Source organism: Zootoca vivipara, chromosome 9, assembly GCF_965207765.1.
Source record: "Zootoca vivipara chromosome 9, rZooViv2.hap1.1, whole genome shotgun sequence".
NCBI lineage: Eukaryota > Metazoa > Chordata > Lepidosauria > Squamata > Lacertidae > Zootoca > Zootoca vivipara.
This window is the reverse complement of record NC_142592.1, coordinates 53,084,648-53,106,801: the sequence shown is the minus strand read 5'-3', so window position 1 is coordinate 53,106,801 and position 22,154 is coordinate 53,084,648. Positions and strand designations below refer to the sequence as shown.

The 22,154-nt window shown below is 43.0% G+C and overlaps 1 protein-coding gene across 4 annotated transcripts in view; it reads left to right on the top strand.

Annotated features, from left to right (window-relative positions):
- FGD4 (FYVE, RhoGEF and PH domain containing 4) overlaps positions 1-22,154 on the top strand; it is a 108,759-nt gene that overhangs the window by 27,532 nt on the left and 59,073 nt on the right. The window contains exon 1 of one of the 4 annotated variants that reach the window (XM_060279947.2): positions 8,058-8,136. The exons of the other annotated variants lie outside the window; for them this stretch is intronic. Coding sequence (XP_060135930.1) covers positions 8,115-8,136 — 22 coding nt within the window. The 5' untranslated portion in view covers positions 8,058-8,114. Of the gene's footprint in view, positions 1-8,057; positions 8,137-22,154 lie in introns of those variants that run through there. 4 annotated transcript variants of the gene reach the window in all.

Sequence of the window (22,154 nt, the reverse complement as noted above, 5' to 3'; positions counted from 1 at the left end):
TGATGAGGGGTGAAAGTAAAAGTATGCACAAGTCATTGTGCAGGGAGTGGTTGAGTATATAGGAAAAACAAGAAACTAGGCAGAGAAGAATAATGGTGGGTGATCTCCCATAAATCCCCAAATCTCATCAGTGGAGACAAAAGCAAAGCCCCCCCCCTTTTGTTTCCCTTAGAGGTGGCACAAAAGGGAAGTGGAGTGAACCTCAGGAAATTATTAGTTAAGGTCCCACTTTACAAAGAGATCTTTACTGGCAACATAGGAATCGGAAACATTGCCTGCCCACTGTAGATCATTTGGTTTTCAACCAGTGTGCTGTGGCACCCTGGGATGCCTTGAATGATGGTCAGGGGTGCTATGGGCAACGCCAGACTCTGTCCCTCTTTCCTTCCCTTTCTCCATCTGATGCCCTGTGTCTCTGCTTTCCAAAGGCTTGTGCTGCTGTTTGTTGCAGCAGCCCTGGCTACAAGCTCCCCAGGCGAATGGTGCCTCTGGGGGTTGGCCAGGGGAGAGGAGAGGAGAGGAGGCTGATGGAACACTCTACAAGGGAGGGTGTTCGAAAAGAGGTGAAGGGGCTGCTGGCTCTGCAGACAAGGGGTGACATAACTGGGCTTTTGAGGATTTGAGCACGTTTCCCCACAGGGGAGCCGCAGAAAGAAAGCCATGGACTCCTATACCTGGTATAGGAATAACAACCATTGCATAGCACAGAGGGCCATCTGGAGGCACTCTTGGTGTCTCTGAACAGAAGAGGTGCTGCTGGTTGTTTCACTGCGTTTATACGTACTTCAGTTTTAGTGTTTAAAACTGAATTCCCAGAGCAATTTGTCTTAAGAAGAAATGTGTGTAAACACATTTGAATCGTAAAAAGAAATGCTGCTGGCAGGTCAGCACACAGAGCTTCTCTCCCCACCACCCTTTTTTTTATCTATGCTAAAACCAGTGACATTCAGTGATCGACAAACTGAAGCTTGTAAATTTTTTAATATGGGCTGTAATAGAGACTTTTGCTCTAGTCACCTGTTGAGAATGAAATCGGCTAGTGGGTGAGTCTCATGTACTGCTGGATTAGGGTTGCACAACTCTTACATTCTCAATGAATTTGAAATGCTATTGACTCTTTTAAGATTAAAAAGGAATGGGAGAACCAACACGCACAGCTTCAGTAGCAAATCCTTTTTTAAATTTTTTTTAAAAACCCCAACATAATGGGCACTTCCTCTTCCTTTCATGTTCAGAACCCTATTTCTAGAAGCGAATCTTTCCACACTGAATCTCTCCAGGGTCTGTACAAGGGATGTGCTCTGTTCAATGCAGCCTCTGTGTTTTACCAGTAGGAAGGAAACCATTGACAGAAATGTGGTCTGCTTCACTTTGGCCATGGAATGGATTCTTGACTCATTTTGCAATCTCTGAGCCACTAACTTGGGCCAAAATCACACATGCATTTTAAAAGCACTTTATCGTTGGGTTTCCTTAGGCAAGCTTACTGTCATTCATAAATCAAGCTTTCTCCGTACATCTCCCCACCTTTGGCTAACTGCAGCTTTAGGCACCTGTTCTTGTTTCTTTTAAGGAAAATAGTTAGCAGTTCCAATGACGTAATTTGGCCCTTACTCACCATGAGCTGTAGAAGCAGAGGGTAGGTGGTGTGTGAAAAGAGGAAGGGGGAGCAGAGCATGTAAGGGGAAGAGAGCTCAGGCAGTTGAAGGAGAAGATGAGCAAACCATCCTTATTAGAAGTGAGTTGTGGATTTTGCAACACTGACGTTGCATTTAAAAGACAAGGACTGTGGGGGGGGGAGTAGTCTCAAGAATGGTATTGAAAAATGTAAGGAACTTTAACAACATTTTTATTTATTGAATTTACATACAGTAAACATTTCAATGCATTTTGGTGGACAAGTTCTTCAGGTGCACAATAATTGTGCATACTGGATTATTCTGGTAAGGTAGCATCTCTCAAGCACACTAAAGATTGGCTCCAATGTTGATCCTTCTAGTGTTCTGGCTAAAGTCAAAACTAAACAAGATGGGAGCAGCAGGTACACTTTGTCACTCACGTATCCATCCACCCCACATATAAAGTGTCAGTAGAGGGGTTCAATTCTGCCAAACCAAATACAGCACAGCAACTATGAATGGATTTCTGGCTATCCAGGAGCCCTTGGGAACAAGCCACCTGGGAAAATACTTTGGCCCACCTCATAAGCCATCTCAGAAGAGGTATTCAGTTTTCTCTCTCTCTCTCTCTGTGTGTGTGTGTGTGTGTGTGAGAGAGAGAGAGAGAGAGAGAGAGAGAGAAGATAAGCATCTTCTGCGGTGTATGCGGTGTGCATGTTTCTAAAACAATTCCCAGTGTGATCTCCCCAAACTGGAATGGGACCTTGGGGGTATGAGTAAGAGAGAGAGAATTGTAGCTCTTTGGCTCCTCTACAGCCCCCATCTGGATCAGGGCCCCACATCAGTTACAGTATTTGCATGGTTGGTGAGAAAGCTCCGCTGCAGAAACATAGCTGGGGGTATTTCTATTAGATCAGGGTCCTCCTGTATGATGGATGTGTATGTGTATTCAGGGCAGTCTTGAGCAGGTCGGCCGCCCTGGCGCTGAGGGGTGGAGATCGCTCCGGCGCCCCTGCCCTCGAAGGGCGCAGCATGGTTTCCGCGCCCTGGTGCACCGCGCCACTGGGGGTCTACCTAGAGCCGGCCCTGTGTGTATTTAAGCGAACTGATTAGAGTAAAAGGTTATTAGTCATTGGGGAGGTGTGCATGTATGAACTTAATTTTAGTTGCATTGATTGATTTGATTTGATTTGATTTGTATGCTGCCCTTCATCCGTAGGCCTGAGGGCAGTTCACAACATAAAAATACAACATAAAAACACAAAATTCATGAATAAAATAAGGGGTAAGGAAAAACCACAAACCAATAACTCCTCCTCCACTACGTTGATGTTAATCAGCCAAAGGCCTGGTTGAAGAGGAATGTTTTCACCTGGTGCCTGAAGGTGTAGAATGAAGAGTCTCCTTCTTTGGAGGTCTTTAAGCAGAGGCTTGACAGCCATATGTCAGGAATGCTTTGATGGTGTTTCCTGCTTGGCAGAGGGTTGGACTGGATGGCCCTTGTGGTCTCTTCCAACTCTATGATTCTATGATTCTACGATGCCATCTGAATCTCCCTGGGGAGAGCATTCCACAAACGAGGAGCCACTGCAGAAATGGCCTGTTCTCGTGTTGCCATCCTCTGGGAGGCACATGAAGAAGAGCCTCAAGGTCTTGGTAGATTGCAATTGTTTTACTGATGATTTGTTAATTATATTATATGATTTGTGCTGTACTCATGATGCACTTATTATGTTATTTGTTTGTAAGTAGCTTTGACATTCATTTGTATGGAAAGTGGCACAGAAAGACAATACCGGTAAATCAAATCAATAAATCAATGTACAGCAACTCATCAAGGGCTGTGAAGCTTCCTGCTTTTGCTATCTGCTCAGCTTTGCAAGATCATTGGGAGTGTCAAATACCTATTGGCAACGTATGATATGTGTCTGTTGGGCCTTTGTGTGGCTTGCTGGATCATAAGTTCTGTAGGCTTGACTTACGCAGCACTTCCTCCAGAATCTCTTTGCAAGACAAGTGTTCCTGAAATCATTCTTGGATTCCCATATGAGGGATGGTTTAGTGTAATACAGTACAAGAAAGAAACGTGTCATGGGAAGAACACACTGATTTCACTGCAGAGTTGCAAGTTTAAGCACATAATGTATTTTATCCCCCTGTCACTGAATTGCAAATAATGCATTGCTGAAGGGGATTGTAATTATTTTATGCTTAATTTTAAGTGGAACCATGGTTCAAATACAAAGGATGTTCTTTCAGTTGCCATGGATAGAACATATCGCCTTTATGAGCTGTCATTTTTGTCTGCTCTCCAATAACCACTATTTCTTAATCTTTGCAAATTCACACATGCTAAAATCTCATTTAAGTTCTAAATTTATATGGTGGAATGTGAGTCTTTGATCTCCAAAACATGGATGCAAAAAGCTTCTTGGGGAGCTTTCCCCATTTTCCTGCATTTGATACCTTCCTGTTTTAAAACGAAACCTATTCTACAGGTTAGAAGAAGCACAAGTTAGGTGCAAAAGGATGCCAGCACAGCTGAATAGCAAAGTCATAGATTTTTAAGTGTCAGAAGATGTCTTCTGAAAGAGCAATAAATTCTATTCCAAAATAACAGTATATAGCAATGAAGAAATTGAAGAGCAATTTATTTATTTATTTTTATTTGGTAAAAAATTACAAACTACAAATATTTCTAGAAGCATATCAGCTAAGAGGCAGAAGGACCATGACCATAGATAACAATGTCAAAATGATAGTGAAGAAATTTCAGAGAAGGTAAATGAATTCTTCACATCATTATTGTGCTCCTTGGAGGAAATATGGGATAATAAATCACATAAATAAAAATAATTTTTCATTGCCAGAGGTGTTACAGTACATCTGAGCCATTGTTCTTTTTGGTTAATGAGTCTCAAGAAGTATATTATAAGGAGTATAGTATGGTATTCAGCTGGGAGTTCCTAATGAATTCAAATGAGACATTATTGATCTGGAAGACTTTTAAACTGATCAAAGAATTGAAGAAAAACTAAGTAGCTGGGGTGTTTTTGCTTTTAAAAATGTAATATTGGGGGGGGGACGCGTTAGAGATGGGAGAAAGCAGCACAAGCCCTTGGATTTATTTTTTCTTTTTCATTTTAATGACGAGGGAATTACGGTAATAGGGGAACTGTCTTAAGAGCACCAACCATAAAAGTAGCTTTAATAGGGATAGCTAGTATTTTGATAGTCTAATGAGGCTTCTACTTCAGAGAGTGGGAGTAGAAGTAATTATTTTATGATAAGATAACACTCCCTGGTTGTAGGAAGTGTATGAAACAGTTCTAATGTTAGCAAATGCCATGCATTCAGCAGTTGAGAAACCTTTGTTCCCAGTAATGTCAACGTGCGGAATGTTTGATTAGCTTGTCTGCATTTCAGCCCATGTGGCAGGCGCAAGATAATGTCAAGTTATGACTTTTAAATTCCAAAGTACTTCTAAATCAGTTTACATGGCTTAGGGTGCTTTAGTTAAAAATATATGCTTTCTCCCGCCTATGTTAGCAAAAGCCATAAGGCTGTCACAAACCCGGCAAGTCATAGTACTTGACTCAATGGATAACAAGTTGTACAAGCCCGGTCGTACTGGAAGATCATTCGTTGGGAACTATTCTTTATCATAGCTAGGTAAGGAGGAATAGGAAAAAAGCCACTTATTGAACAATAGGGATAACAATTTATGTGAAAAAAAAGAAAGTAAGTCTTGGAATTCTGGGTTGCCCAGAGTTGCCTGGCGAGAATACCTAAGATGATCTAGGAATGAGATAGGCTTTGTTTCCAAAAGCTATTTGAAGGGAGTGCAGAATTCAAATGCCAGCAATCATATCGCTCATAGGAAGGAGATAACGATGCAACTGAATACGTCAGAAATTGGAAAGGGCATGTGGCTGAAATCTTGGTAAAAGTCAATATTGCTTAAAACGTATTTGTGTAGGCAAACCTACCCAGACATGTAAAGGTTGCTTGTGTTTTATTTCCTTTTTAATAATCTTTTGGTTGTTCTTAAAAACCTGTTTCTGTTTTTTTATTGGTAATTTTAATGTTTTGTTTTCTATTTTTTGTAAACTGCTGCTGTATATTTTTGTACAACCAAGCAGTATGTACAGTAAAGGGTAAAGGGGCCCCTGACCATCAGGTCCAGTCGTGTCCGACTCTGGGGTTGCGGCACTCATCTCGCTCTATAGGCCGAGGGAGCCGGCGTTTGTCCACAGACAGCTTCCGGGTCATGTGGCCAGCATGACAAAGCTGCTTCTGGCGAACCAGAGCAGCGCATGAAAACGCCGAGTATGTACAGTAAGTTTTGTTAAATAAAGTAAATAAAATAAACAACTTTGCAGGACTGTCCTAATTCTGTAAGTATATTTTACGTGAGTACAAGTAGTGCTGTAACCAATCAGTAACAATGTTGGTCTTCAGGTAATTGTTGTAAGATAGTGTACAGTTCTTCGAAAAGTTATGGCGGGATCTCATGTTACTACCGGTAACAATGCAGGGATGCACTAAAAATTGCATCCCAACATCAAGGCTGTGCACACACCCTTCTGTAACACTGGAGTTTTTCTCAGTCCAGAATAATTCATGCTCATCTTCAACATGCTGCTTTCAATCAAGATTGATTCTAGATCCTGCCATCCACAAGGCTGAGAGTGGTTAACTGTCTGATATACAGTACATCTGAAAACCCTCCCCTTGATTAGGTTATTCAGGCCTTTTCCTCCCTGCTTGTGCCCTAAGTGAAAGGAGGAGGAAGTGCTGACTGTAATCTTGGTACCTCCCCCCCAATTGTTGGGACTGTCTACATCAGTTTCCATCTGTGTCCAGCAGGATAATGCTCAATCAATCAAGCAAGCAAGCAATCAATCAATCAATGCAATGATCTTTTATTTTTGGAATGAAACCAGTTTATAAATAAGCACTTTTCAAGGGCAATAGTGTGTGAGTGTGTGTAGACTACTATAGAGAGAGAAAACAAGTACCCAGCCTCCATTGATTCCAGAGTAAAATGTTGTATGTATGCAACCTAAGTTGTCCCTCCCCAGATAGGAAAGCTTACCCTGCATTGTGCTTTTCCCCACCCACATTCCCCATAGCTCTCTGCTGCTGGTGGGGAGGGAAGGAAACCCATAGTATGGGATAAGTGGTTTTACACATGAGGGTGAAAATAATTGGGGTGCTCTTTTCTGGAGCATCCCCTTGTTGCCTGTAATATGGAGCTCCACCTTGAGAAATGATACCTAATTTTCGTTAAATCATTGTGATGCAGTGGTTAGTGTTAGACAAGGATTGAAGGGTAACACAGGTTCAAATCTCCGCACAGCCATGAAGCTGTGACCTTGAGCCAGTCACTAACTCGAAGCCTAGCAGGGTTCTTATGAGGACAAAGTCTTTGTGTATTCAGGCATGGCCAAACTTGGCCCTCCAGATGTTTTGGGACTACAACTCCTATCATCCCTAGCTATCAGGACCAGTGGTCAGGGATGATGGGAATTGTAGTCCCAAAACATCTGGAGGGCCAAGTTTGGCCATGCCTGTATGTAGAAGAACCATGTATTTAGAAAACTGGTTTCATTCCTCAAGCTCTTTGGATCAAAGGTGGGATATAAATGTAATAAATAACTCCAACATTTTTGGTAGGATCTTACAACTTTATGTGGCTGTAAGCAGCAGCTGCAAGAGAACATCTTTCCTACCCCAGCAGAACATCATAAAAGAAGAAGAAGAATCATAATTAGCCCACAATTTGAAACATTTCTCTTTGTGTGTGGGATGTATTCTCTCTTTGATGTTGCTGCATAGCACTTCTGTTTTCTGATCAAAAGAATGTTTATTACTCCAGCTGAAGTAGCAGAGCACAAGTAAAATGGGGTGCAGTAAGTAAACACAATTTTCACCTGTGCAATAGGGCAGGGGGAGTGGGGATAAAGCAGCCAAGAGTTTAACCTAACACTGTTTTTTGATTTCCCTGGAAAAGTGACGCATGTGCTTAAACCCAGTGAAATCAATAGGACCCAGAAGTGCTTAGATTTGTGCCTAATACATTAACAAAATAAAAAAATTCCTTCAGTAGCACCTTAAAGACCAACTAAGTTTATATTTTGGTATGAGCTTTCGTGTGCATGCACACTTCTTCAGGTCTTTAAGGTGCTACTGAAGGAATTTTTTTATTTTGCTTCGACTCAGACCAACACGGCTACCTACCTGTAACTAATACATTAACAGTTTGTTTTAAAACTTCACAAAACTCTGAACATTGATTTTTAGCATTTTTCTCTCTGCAAACGGCTGTTGCTCTATTTTAAATCATTATTGCGTGTTTCCTGGCACACATCACAGGGGGGAACTGTGATGAAATTCACTACTTCCTTTTTTGAAATACTCTGAGCTTCCCAGTACATTAAGCTCCTTGAAGGAAACGTTTACAACTAAGAAGTGTAGCTGACACCTTGCTTGATGTATATGTTCATGGGGATCTGTAAGTAAATCTACTTGCCAATTACTGCTTCAGATATTTGTCTGATCCTCCTAGTCTTGTTGGAGTAGGTGTTTAATATGTGTTCTTTGCTTAGTTACTTCTAAACTGAAGTTTTGAAGCCTAACTACTTGAGGGGTTTACTAATGTGATGAATGAAAAGTCTCTGGGGTCTAAATGCATTAGTACTTGGAGTTTTCTATTACAATAATTTTTTGATACTTCGCCTTGGTGAATTTTTTTTGTCTTTGTATATGTGAGTTTATTATTACAGCTCATCCAAACTATTCAGTCTGTTTTTTCATGTGACCCTTCCCTTCAGAAGTCCTTTGGATACCCCAATATACCACACATTTTCCAGCAGTTTTAAGTAGCCAGTTTTCTCCGATGTTCCCGACCATGCATGTTTACTCTTCCTCCCAAGTCCACAGATTAGTTTGGGAGAAGAAAATATGCAGTCTGGAGATGATTAAAAAAACAAAAGAAAACCCCCCAATGCTTTACGTTTTGCTATTACTCACAAAATATTCTCTTATACTACGAATAAGGAAGCTCAGTCCTGCAGATCAACCAACTGTGGCTCATGCAGTTGCAGCTAGAATCCAATCCTTTTTGTTTCTCAATTGCAAAGAGATTGCTGGTGGTGGTACTGAAGTTGGGTCAGGATGTATTTGAGATGGCTGGCTTTGGTGGGGCAAAAATGCCCACAAGAGGCTATACAGCAGGGGTGTCAAACTCAAATTCATTGGGGGCCGCATCAGAATTTTTGGTCACCCTCAAAGGGCCGGTTGTATCTGTAGGAAAAATACCCTTTAAAAGAGGTATCAGGGGGGGTCAGGGGGGAGGAGGGGGGAGGACAAACCCAGCTTTAAAATGGACCACCTTTGACTCTCAATGCCCACGGGGTCTACTGGTGGCAGAAGTGGACTTGTGGGAGGAGGGAGGGAAGAAGGATGGAGTATATATATTATGTTTTGTTCTGTTTTGTCTATATTAAAATCAATAAAAATTATTTTTTTAAAAAGACTTTAAAGGCATGCACAGCAACATTACCTTTTTGTGCAGGGAGTGCGGGCAGGTGGCGGCGAGGCAGCAGGTTAGTGGTGGTGGCGGGGGCCTGATCCGGCCATAGGCTGAGTGGGTGAGGCGGCGATCTGGTGTGAGGCCGGCTAGCGGCGGCGGCGGGAGGCTGCTAGCGCTGGAGGCAGGGCCCGATCCGGCCGTAGGCCGAGCGATGGAGGTGACGGGAGGCCGCTAGCGCTGGAGGCGGGGCCCGATCCGGCCGTAGGTCGAGCGATGGAGGCGGTGGGAGGCCGCTAGCGCTGGAGGCGGGGCCCGATCCGGCCGTAGACCAAGCGATGGAGGTGGCGGGAGGCCGCTAGCGGCGGAGGCAGGGCCCGATCCGGCCATAGCCAGAGTGCCAGAGGCGACGGGAGGCCGCTAGCGGTGGAGGAGGGGCCCGATCCGGCCGTAGGCCGAGCGCTGGAGGCGGCGAGAGGCCGCTAGCGCTGGAGGCGGGGCCCAATCCGGCCATAGGCCGAGCGTTGGAGGCGGCGAGAGGCCGCTAGCGCTGGAGGCGGGGCCCGATCCGGCCATAGGCCAAGCACTGGACGCGGCGAGAGGCCGCTAGCGCTGGAGGCGGGGCCCAATCCGGCCATAGGCCGAGCGTTGGAGGCGGCGAGAGGCCGCTAGCGCTGGAGGCGGGGCCCGATCCGGCCATAGGCCGAGCGTTGGAGGCGGCGAGAGGCCGCTAGCGCTGGAGGCGGGGCCCGATCCGGCCATGGGCCGAGCGCTGAAGGAGGCGGTAGGCCACTAGCGTAGGCGGCGGGGCCCGATCCGGCCGTGGGCCGAGCGCTAGTGGCGGCAGCGGGGGTGAAGGCTGGCGGCCACGCGGGCCACATGACGAGGTCTGGCGGGCCGGATTTGGCCCGCGGGCCTTGGGTTTGACACCCGTGCTATACAGGGATAACAAAGGGTATTGACCTCTCAGTCAAGTGTCAAAAGGGTTTCTTGTTCCGGAGATGAGCTTTTCTCCATGTGCAAAGCACTCCCCTGACAATGTCATTGATAACCTTGACCCATTTCAAATGACTGAGTAGTTCAGTGTTTTAAAGTTTCAAGCTATGTTATTCTCTCATTTCGATTCCTAGTCTGTAAATAATCTAGTTTGTTATCTTGTTCCTTCTTCATTATGATTAGCTGGCAAAGTCTTTATTTGTTGATGGAATGCTTCTGTCTTATCTGCTTTCCTTTCCTCTTTATCTCCTTTTCTTTCCCTCTTTCTCCTATCCTGTGCATGATAGCACAGGCCATAGATGAGCTAGATATGGGAAATTAATGACCAGATCTCAAGTTCTGGCATAGTGGTAAGAAATTTCTGCAGAAAGCTAATTGGTCAAAATCTAACAAATGCTGTCAGTTTTGAAAAGAAATACCTTGTTGAGGTCTGTTATGTGTCTTGGTATACTTTTAGTTTTGTTAAAGTGTGGGCTTTTGTTTTTGTTTTTAATATAGGAACTTTTTTGTTCCTCTTTTCATGAGAGAATTGACGACAGTTGAGGTAGGAGGAAGAGACTTCAACATATAACAAAGTTTCTGGCTTGAAACTCAGAAGCAAAAGTCATTTTAATTGTTGACTAACATTACTGTTAATTAAAGGAAAACCTGTTAACCATGCAGACTGACTCATTATTTATGTACCAGATATTGAGGATAGTGCTGTTTACCTTTGCCCTCCAGCTTGATTCTCCTGGGTTGACGTTAAGGCACACAGCTGTGGTCACAGATGGATCAGATGCTGCGATTTCATGATTAAATGCCAAGACCTGGCATGTTAGTGAGCTGAGCTGCTTCCTTGACCTAGGACCTGCCTCAGGCCACTGGATTTGAGCTTAAACTGCTTATAAAATGGAGCCTCATGCCAGCTTCTCTGAAAATTAATATGCGAGGTCTAATTTCTCAGTAGTATTTGGAGAAGGATATGCAGTAACCTAGGAGAGGAATTCTGATTCTTCACAGTGGATAGCGAGGTTTAATTCCATTAAATTCCAGCTGCAGAAGAGAGAGTAGGAGTGGTGCAGTATTAATTGCTGACAAAATATCGTGTACTGTACTCTGAAATGTCACTTATTATGGATAATTGTTAGGCATGCTGCAAGCACTGCAATTGGATATCAGGCACTCAGATATGTTCAGCAGCTCCCTTCTCTCATATTGTAATAACTTTGCAACAGAGCTTATCATGTTCCATGCACACTCAGCACAATAGGTTCATAATTGCTGACCTCTGGACACTACCATTCCATAAATATTTAATGGCAGTGTACTTGGTATGGGCCTTAGAATTCAGAGCTCCCTTATAGAAAGTGGGTGAAGTATCTCCAGTATCTTAATAGCCTGATAGTGTGGAATAGTGTGGAATATCATAGGATGGAGGTGCAAGATATTATGAAACCTCCAAGAGGCAATCAGAATGGCTAGTGAGAGTCAAGGGTGGAGAGATGGAGAAGAGCACATGAACTGGAGAACAGTTGTTCCATACAGTTAAGAGGTTAAGACATGCTATAAATTCACCAAATTGCGATGTCTGGAAGCTTGGTAGGAGCATCTGAACATAGCTGTCAACCCTCCCTTTTTTTGCGGGAAACTCCCTTATTCCAGCGCCGTTTCCCGCTGCTATCCTGGATTGTTAGATATACCGTAGACCAGGCATCCCCAAACTTCGGCCCTCCAGATGTTTTGGACTACAATTCCCATCATCCCTGACCTCTTAGCTAGGGTTTCATGGGAGTTGTAGGCCAAAACATCTGGAGGGCCGCAGTTTGGGGATGCCTGCCATAGACTGTCCCCGGGACAGGTGAGGCTGCTGCTGATCCCTTATTTTCAAATCCGAAAGTTGACAGCTATGCATCTAAACCTGGTAAAGTCATCCAAAAAAGAACAAGGAAAAAAAGAACAGGCCATCAAAATCTCAGTAGAAGAAGCCCCAGACTTGAAACTCAGTAACGCCCATCATATTATATCTTTAGGCACCAGACAAAATGATTTCTTTTCTCCCATGCCTTTGGATAATTAAACAATCTATAGTCTTTTAAACTGTGAGTGGGGTGGGTGGATTATTGTTTTATTTCTTACTATGCTATATATTTTTGTGTGTTTGTATTGTAAAGTACCTCGTGATTCTTGGATGAAGGGCGCTATAGAAATGTAGCTGCTTCTTCTTCTTCTTCTTCTTCTTCTTCTTCTTCTTCTTCTTCTTCTTCTTCTTCTTCTTCTTCTTCTTCTTCTTCTTCTTCTTCTTCTTCTTCTGCAGTATGAGCCCTCCAGGTACCTACTTGCTTGCTAAGACTTTGCCTCTGTTGATCCTTACCAAAACCATGACAAATGTTTCTTAGGAGCTCTGTTTTGTATCTTTTAATATTTGTTCACTCTATATAGACCGACCTGTTGTCTTTGTCCATGGAGTTTTCTTGGCAGGGATACTGGAGTGGCTTGCCAATTCCTTCTCCAGGTGGATCACGTTTGGTCAAAACATAACTTCTCCAAGTTATTTAAGCCCCTTCGCCACAACAAGGCAGTGATCCATGAAGGGGAATGGGGAAAACCAGAGATCTGTTCAAGAAAATTGGAGATATGAAAGGAACATTTCGTACAAAGATTACCATAATAAAGGACAAAAGTGGTAAGGACCTAATAGAAGCAGAAGACATCAATAAGAGGTGGCAAGAATACACAGAGGAATTATACCAGAAAGATATGGAGGTCTCGTACACCCCAGGTAGTGTGGTTGCTGACCTTGAGCCAGACATCTTGGAGAGTGAAGTCAAATGGGGTCCGTAAAAGGTCCGTATAGTTAAAGCTATGGTTTTCCCAGTAGTGATGTATGGAAGTGAGAGCTGGACCAGAAAGAAGGCTGATCGCCGAAGAATTGATGCTTTTGAATTATGGTGCTGGAGGAGACTCTTGAGAGTCCCATGGACTGCAAGAAGATCAAACCTATCCATTCTGAAGGAAATCAGCCCTGAGTGCTCACTGGAAGGACAGATCCTGAAGCTGAGGCTCCAATACTTTGGCCACATCATGAGAAGAGAAGACTCCCTGGAAAAGACCCTGATGTTGGGAAAGATTGAGGGCACAAGGAGAAGGGGACGACAGAGGACGAGATGGTTGGACAGTGTTCTCGAAGCTACCAACATGAGTTTGACCAAACTGCGGGAGGCGGTGCAAGACAGGAGTGCCTGGCGTGCTATGGTCCATGGGGTCACGAAGAGTCGGACACGACTAAACGACTAAACAACAACAACAACAATATAGACCGACAGGGGTTACTCCTAGATCAGAGGTGGATCACCAGCCCATTGAAAGGGATGGAGGGGGTGGAGAGATGCATGGGTAGGAGAGGAAGAGATGTATGGTGTGTGGAGGGGAAACAGGTGGGGAACTCTGTATGTGTGGTCTGTTTTGTATGTGCAATCTGTGAGAAGGTGGGAGAGTGTGTCAGAGAGAGAGAGCAGGTGAGAAAGCAAAGTGAGTGTGTAAAAGATTGTGTGGTACATACCCAACTGCCTCAGAAAAACTGGGACATCCCCTTCTTTCCTGCGAGACAATGGCAGCCATTTTGGGCACCTTGCTCTTACGTGATTTCGGGCTGAGATCTAACCCCTCAAAAAGTGTTTTATTCAGGTCTGTGATCTCATGCGGCATGTCAAAACACGCTTTTTGGGGTCCATGATCTCGTGCAGGTCAGGTGACTCACAGGCGGGTGGAGACCCGGACGAAAGCACCTCAGATTTTGGCCATGTTGTGTTGGAGGGTATGATCGTGTGTGTGTGTGTGTGTGTGTGTAGGCACTGGGGAGTGTTCTCTGTTCTTATTAGATAGCAATAGCACTGGAGAGAGAGAGAGAGAGAGATAAATCAAAATTGCATAATTGTGCCCCATATGGCAGTTGTTTTATGGCTGGCACCCACAGCACTTGTCTCTGCTGGTCCAAAAAAGTTGGTGACACCCTGGTGTAGCTTGTAATATTCTTTGAAGGTTTGTCCTTGATCTGGGATATCCAATCTTGTCTTTGATTTAAGACTCTCTTTTAACTGCCCTCTTCCTTCATACTGGCCCCTAGTATGCTGCTTCTGCTCTTACTGCTTTCTGTCATCAGCCCATGCATGTTGAGACAAACCTTAGAGGTTTCCTATTAGCTGGAGGCCTCAAGGAGCAAAACTGTATTCTCTAAAGTCTCCACGTTGTTAATTCTCGAAGAATATGAGGCCCCTTCTGTTCTGTATTAAGTTAACTGCAGTACTCCTTCTGGCCACCGTGGCTGCCGTTCTTACCCTGCCCACTGTCGCTGCAGTTCTCACTCAGGTCCACAACATGCAAATGAAGGATTGAGAGTGCTGTTCACGGATTGGGTAGCTAGGGGAAGTTTGTTACTGTTGCAAGTTACTGAGTACTACGGTATATAAGCCAGTTGGCTAAGCTATTGTTCAGCCTGGACTCAGAGCTAAAATAAAGAGCTGGTTCTTTTGAGAGCTGTGTCTTCATCCTTCTTACCCACTATTCTACACCTTCCTTGCTGGTGTGTGACTCTTCATCCACACCACCTAGGCTATGCTTTGAAGAATGAACATTTCCTTCACAGCAGGTGGCTAACATGCAAGTTAATTCCGCAGATATTAAAACCTTGTTTTTAAAAGGATACCTCTAATTAAAGCTGAAGACAACTGTGGGTAGCTGTAGCTGTCAAAAGTAGCTTGGCTTCAGTACACAGGTGTCAGATTGAGATGTATTTCATGCAAAAGTCTATAAATATTTTCTTTGCGATCCATTCCTAGTAGGGGCCTATTAATGCTGTTTGTTTGAGGATTTGTATAACTTGCATCTAGAACAGTAATAAACATAGTGCTTGTTCAAGGTAAATATACGTGACTCCTATTAACTTCCTGGAACAGAGATCTCTTGCTTCCTTTGGCAAATATATTCTTCAGCAGGAAAGGAGCAGTGCTTGAAAGCGGTGTTTTCTGATTAGTCTGACAAGCTTGGTGTCTAAATGGGGCTTATTAATAACAGAAGGCTCTTAGTGGCCAATTAATTCAGTGTTGCTGAAGTACTCTGTGCAGTTCACTAGTTAGTATTAAGTAGCTTAGGTCTAGAAAGGGTTTGTAGCTTTTCATTTCATCTGGGGAGAATTAAAGGAGTAGAAGCCTTTTCAGTATTTTAAGATCTGCACTAAAAACCAATAGAATGTGCATGTGTGAAGAAACAAATTCGTTCCATTTTTGTGTGTGTTAAAAACAACATACAATAACAGAATCAAGGTGAGTCCTAAAAATGTGCATTTCAGTTGTTAAAAGCCAGAGTCAATAGGTGTACGGTATCTTCAGCTTTCATCAAAAGCTGTATAATGAAGGCTCCTGGTGGATCTCTGTGGGGAGGAAGTTCCACAACTTAGGGGCTGCCACAGTGAATGCCCTCTCCCAGGCTGAGTCTCTAATATTTCTTTTCTGGGCAAAGTGGGCAGTGGCCAGTCAGCTGCAGGAGAAGGCATTCTAGAGCCATTCTGGCCTGGTTTCGGACCTGGTTTTGACATTGAAACAGCCTTGGTTTCCCTGATTGATGACCTCTATTGGGAGAGAGGCAGGGGGAATGGAACCCTGTTGGTTCTCCTTGACCTCTCATCAGTTTTTGACACCATGGACCATGCAGCAACTACCTTAAAGAGTGCCTTCCCTAGTATGAACCATCTCAGAAGCTATGATCAGCAGCAGAGGCCTTGTAAGTGGTGCCACCACCAGGGTTTGCTTGGTTGGCACTGACCCATGGTAGGGCCTTTTCAGTGGTGGTTCCCCAGTTATGGAATGCCCTCCTAGTGAGGTGTGCCTTTGTCCCTCATTGCTCACTTTTAGGAGGAATTTGAAAACAATCGGGGGAAAGCAAAGCATTGCAGGCTTTCTGCTATCCCCACTTTTCATGAGTGTGGGTACTGTTTTAGCTCCCTTATACTGTGCTTTGCTGTATAGGAGATATGACAAGGCCCAGCCCATGTGGAGGGATCCATGTTGCAACTCATGGCATTCGTTGCAACTCATGGCATTCGTTGCAACTCATGGCAATCATTGCAACCATTGCTGCAAATAAGGGGTAGTGAGAATTTACCCAGATTTACCCTTCCACTAGGGAAGGTGCTACAGCCAGCTGGCCTATGCACCAGTTCTAGATTGTGTAGACCTGTTCTTGGTTGCCCATCAGTTGATCTATTTGCCAGCCACAGCGGTATTGTGTGTATGAAACAGAAGGAGGAAGAGGCTATATTTATGCATAGTCAAAAAGAAATGTATGGTCAACCTGCTCTTTTTGATATGTAGCAACAACCATTATTAGCATCTCTGGATTTGTTACCATCAAAAAGCTTCATTCTTCAGGCACGATTGTAAAAATAACGTTTTCCCATCTGCTATCCCTCAAGGTAATGACATTGGGGATTTTGCTAAGCATGCTTCAGTGAGCTATTATGCTGCATTACTATAAGATTCCTTGTGGTATAAGAGAATGTTAGGTGAGATGAGTTGCTGCAGGCATAGCAGTGATCCACAGTGGTTCTTCAGCATATTCCCTCTTGCCCAAAGTCTAAATATATGCAGCAGAGAGAACTTTTGGCTGCTCAGTCAGCTCTAGGCTAGGTGGATACTGAGGCAGATGAATCTAGCAGAAGCATTAAAGCCAAAATCAAGGACTTGCAATATCATTGCTTAATAAATTCATACATTAGAATATTGCAACATTCCTTCGTAAGGTCACTTGAAAATACAGAAAACAACAGCATGCAACAAAGGCTGCCAAGTACAGTGGAACCTCGGTTTATGAACACCTCGGTTTACGAATTTTCAGTTTATGAATGCTGCGGACCCATCTGGAACGGATTAATTCACTTTCCATTACTTTCAATGGGAAAGTTCACTTCAGTTTATGAACGCTTCAGTTTATGAACAGACTTCCGGAACCAGTTACACCCATGCTTCGGGTTAAGTACGCTTCAGGTTGAGTACTCCGCGGACCCGTCTGGAACAGATTAATCCACTTTCCATTACTTTCAATGGGAAAGTTCGCTTCAGTTTATGAACGCTTCAGTTTAAGTACTCCGCGGACCGTCTGGAACAGATTAATCCACTTTCCATTACTTTCAATGGGAAAGTTCGCTTCAGTTTATGAACGCTTCAGTTTAAGTACTCCGCGGACCATCTGGAACAGATTAATCCACTTTCCATTACTTTCAATGGGAAAGTTCGCTTCAGTTTATGAACAGACTTCCGGAACCAATTGTGTTCATAAACCGAGGTACCACTGTAGTATAAACCACTTTTTCTAGCAAATCAGTATGGAAGCAATCTTTGTTGTACATCTTTTCATAAACACACTTGAGAAGTTGGTGTTTTGTTTATTCCTATATTTGTTGCTACAGGACACTAATAGATATTTTAACACTACATTAGGAACCTGGTTTTCTTTTTCCTGTGGTGATCAATCATAGTCTTTTTTTGCTTTTGAAGTATAAATTGCATGCATTGCAATAACATTAATTAATTGAAAAGTAAGGTTGAATGAGCACACTTCCACACCATCTGGAAACCTCTAACCTAAATAATAAATCCTGGAGTAAGATAGTAAATACATGTAAGCAGTTGGAAGCTCACTTTTAGATAGGCTTTGGTATATACTTTGCATTATTTTAATTCTAATCTGATTTTAATTGGACTTCTGTATATGCTTGCCCTTTGTTGTTAACTGCCTCACGCCCTTGCAGTGGGGTAGGCAAGCAGTTTAAAATGAAATGAAATGATTGTCTGTTGGAACACGAAGCCTGCCCGGGGGGAACATAACATCAAGGTTAAACCCGGTTTTGTTTATGCTGCAGTGTTGTTTGACATGGCAAAGCACCTGCTAGCCTTGCCCAATATGTGCTAAACGCTGTACAGTCCCATCGTTGGGGATTTGCAAAGCTGAAGCACAAAGAGTGATTGTTACCAAATAAGCTGTAGTCACACAGTTCTACCAATAGCCTTAGGAGGGTTGGTTACCATGGAATCCACCATCTGTTCCCTCCTCACTGGAATGTGATTATCCTTGCTGTGTTGGGAACTGGGAAAAGCAGGGGAGTGTGTGCTGCCTGCAATTATCTGCAATGGAGTGTGTTAATGGAAGGCTTGGATTAGTGTGCCGGAGAACGACGCAAGAAGGGATGTTTTAAAAAAAAAATCTCGAAAGCATAAACGATTTCTCACCAAGAGTGAATTCAGTTCATAAAAGGTAAGCACTAAATGCACGGTGCTATTGTTTTCATTGATGCCAATGTGGCTTATGATATTGATATTTATCAATGAGCTCTTATTGTCAGCCATACTTTCTATAGATGCTGATCAGCAAGAGGGTGTGTGTGTGTGTGTTTGTTTCTGTATGGCGGAGAGCAAGAAAATGGGGGAGGGGGCAAAGCTCTATTGTCTTATTTTTCAGTGGCTTTATTTTATGGCTTTATTTTTTAAAAGGAGAAAGTCTTGACAAACGTCACTTGAATTTGCTTTTAGATACTGTTACCTAATGTACATTACATTGCGTTTCTGCAATAGCATTCTGAGGGACATGGCAGATAGGCAAGCTGCATTTCATTGAATAATGATATCAACATGATTGCTATTTAAAGATTTTTGTCTTTTAGGTATCTGCTAATTTCTATGGTACTGTTATGGAACAGAATAGATAATGTGGTTTTGGTGTGGGGTATTTGTGCAGATGATGCAGGAAATAGCAATGACTGGGCAGGAGGGAGGCTCATTTCTCTTCAAACCTCATGGACTCGCCCCATTAGACATTATTGTCTAGAGACTTTTTTTGAACAAGTTTTCAGGGTGTGTGTGCATGAAGGAAACAATGTGCTGTGTCTTAATAAAAGCAAAAGCTGGAGCAACGTGGGAAAGTGTCATTCATTTCCTAATGCTTTTTTAGAAAAATGGTATGGTTGGTGATGGTTTTTATTATAATTATTTTTGTGTGTGTGGTTTATGTCAAATGCATGGTTAATGTTTTTGTGTACAAACAAGATATATTCTTTATACCTTTGAACAAAGGTACAAGCATTATTGTACCAAAAAAATACTGAGATCAGCATTGCTTGTGTTAGGGTACCTGCGCCCCTCCACCACTTTGGAGCTCATATGCTACAGTCATGGACTACAATATTTATTTTATATGTGAGGATGGAGTAGCTTAGGCACCTTTTAATTAAGCTCTGCCTGTCTTTTAATTCAAGCAATACGTCTGTCTGTTCGTGTGCTTCACATGTTAGTAGGTCAGTGTCTGGGAGGAACAGGAAAATGGTTCATGAATCACCAGGCTGGGAAGCAGAAATGGGGGAGGTATCAGATGTTTCATCGTTAAATTTTTGTTTCATTTGCTAAAAAAGAATATATGCATTTCACAGTCACAGCAAATCCTAGTCTTGTATGAAAGTGATGTGAGCCTGACTTAGTTTAGAGGCTGCCCCCTTGATAGGCCCCCCTTTCAATCTGTGGGTAGTCAAGGGTGGCCTTTTTCATAAAGCTCTCTGAGTAACAGCCACAGAAATCCCTCCCCAGAGAGGTTCAGCAGAGCCCAAGCTCAGGAGCAACACACAACATCTTCTAATGCAGTGAATACGTATGAGCAGGAGTTTTGAGTTTAGTTCTCATGGGATACGTTGATTTTTAAGGTGCATTGCATTATATTTTACATTTTTACATGCAGCACTTTCTACTGAAACTGGGCCTCCCTCATTGCTGTGACCTCATGATGCTCTTCCTTAAATTTCTGTCTGTTCCCAAATGCAGCAGGAGCTCATTGCCCTTACCTTCAGAACTCTCTGTGGCTTTCCTGATATAACTTGTGACCTTCTCTTCTCCCATCCAAACACCCATCACCGTCTAATGGTCTATTGCTTTCTCAAAAGACTCCAACCTTCCTCCCTTGTCCATTCTATGCTTGGAACTGCCTCCACGAACACCTGTGTGGCACCACTTCTTTCAGATTCTTAGCCCAGCTCACTTTTTCCATGAACCCTTTGCCACCAGCTCCTTTATTCCCATGCCCTGCTATAACTTGACCTATAATTATAATCTGAAGCACTGAACTGAAACAATCACATACTGCTTTCATGTTACTTTATCACCTCTGCTGTTTCTCCTGTGTTGAGTTTTTGATGGTAACCTCCTTAGGCCCGGGACCTGGCCTGTGGTTTTCTACAGAGCAACTGTGCACATTGATAGGGCTATGTTAAACAAATAATTCAATATGTTAGATGCTATGGGTTTATGTAGTGGTATATGGCACACAAATGCATGTTGACTCGGAAGTAAGTCTCTCAGTTACTCAGAAGTAAGCTGGAGAAGAGTTGTGGCTCAGTGGCAGAGCATCTGCTTTGCACACAGAAGACCCCAGGTTCAATCCCTGGCGTCTCCGGGTAGAGCTGGGCCCTGGGAAAGAAACCCTGAAGATGTTGTTTTCTGTGATAGCGTGTTGATTTCACATGTGATTGGTACCTAGCTAATTTGATTCTGGCATTTGTTTTTATGAAACTCCAACTGTACTGCCACATCTGCAGGGTTGTACACAAGGCAGCTGTAATTTGCACACTTGTGGTAGTCCCTTTTCTTGGTACCACTGTTACACAGATTGTAGTGATTGCGGTGCAGAACCCATATGGAGATGCCAGTACCCATTTAATGTAGGCTTTTCCTAGCTGATAACTTGGATGCATGATCTGCTTGCTCCAAATATTCTCATGCTGAGCATCCACAGCAAGAAACATGAGCCTAGAATGAGCAGGAATTAATGCTATGCCATCACTTTAAAAATCTAGTTGTTAGAAAGAAAAAGTCCTGGAGGTCTAACCTGTGTAGCTCAAAAGTCTGTATGCTGCATTCTGAAATGCTGTTGGTCCTAAGTTTTGTATTTTTCTAGCTTGATGAACTTTGTTCTAATGGAACTAATTTTCCAAATGGTAATGTTTATACTTGTGTGATAGGTGTCCCAGCTGGTTGCTCTTTACCCTGATCATAGCCTTTACATCTGCCATTCAGGCAACTCACTTTAGGCAATTCATCTTTCCCTCTGGCGATTCAGAACAAGTACCTTTATTAATGCTGTTCTACAAGGTTACAAAAGACGTCAAAAATGAATCCTGATTTTATTTCTATAGAAGCAGAAGCACTGTCCTATTTCTTTTGTCATATCAGAAACATAACATAACATGCTTAATGTGTGTTTCTGCTCTCATATGGAAGGAGTAGTTGGTTGAAAGGAAGTCTGACATCGAGTAATTGAGTTTGACTAAATGTATAGAGTCAAAATGAATGGCAAATAAAACTGACCCAATTGTTTCCCAGAAACAGAGAAGGCTTTCTGCTTTTCCCTTTGACACATTATTCTGGAATGCTGTTGGGCATGACTTAGATTCATCTACTGCATTCAGGCTCTTGCCCTGCAGAGTTTAATTTTTTTGTTACATTTTCAAGGTTTTAATTTAAAACATATTGCTAAAAGCTTGTGGGATTTTGTTTTCAAAGGAGCCTCTCTGACTCAAGGTTAAAGCTATTAGTCAGTTTGAAAAGGCATAACTTGTAGAAAGAAAGTAAGTAAGTAAGTAAGTAGGAAGGAAGGAAGGAAGGAAGGAAGGAAGGAAGGAAGGAAGGAAGGAAGGAAGGAAGGAAGGAAGGAAGGAAAGAAGGAAGGAAAGAAGACTTACAAGCCATGCCTTCAACTTCTGAACAGCATTCCATGTTGGAGGGGAAATGAGCTGACATGGTTTTTGCCATTTCTGGGCAATCTAAAAAATCACAGAGATAATATGATTTGTACTTTTGCAAGCTAAGGTAAAATTCTGATGTTTCTCCTCTTTTCTTCAATTCCTTGCAAATTGGGAATTGTGGTGACTTAGCACTAGTAGAAAGTGCTTACATTCAGTTTGGGGCAATGTGTTTTGCCTGCCCAAAACTTGT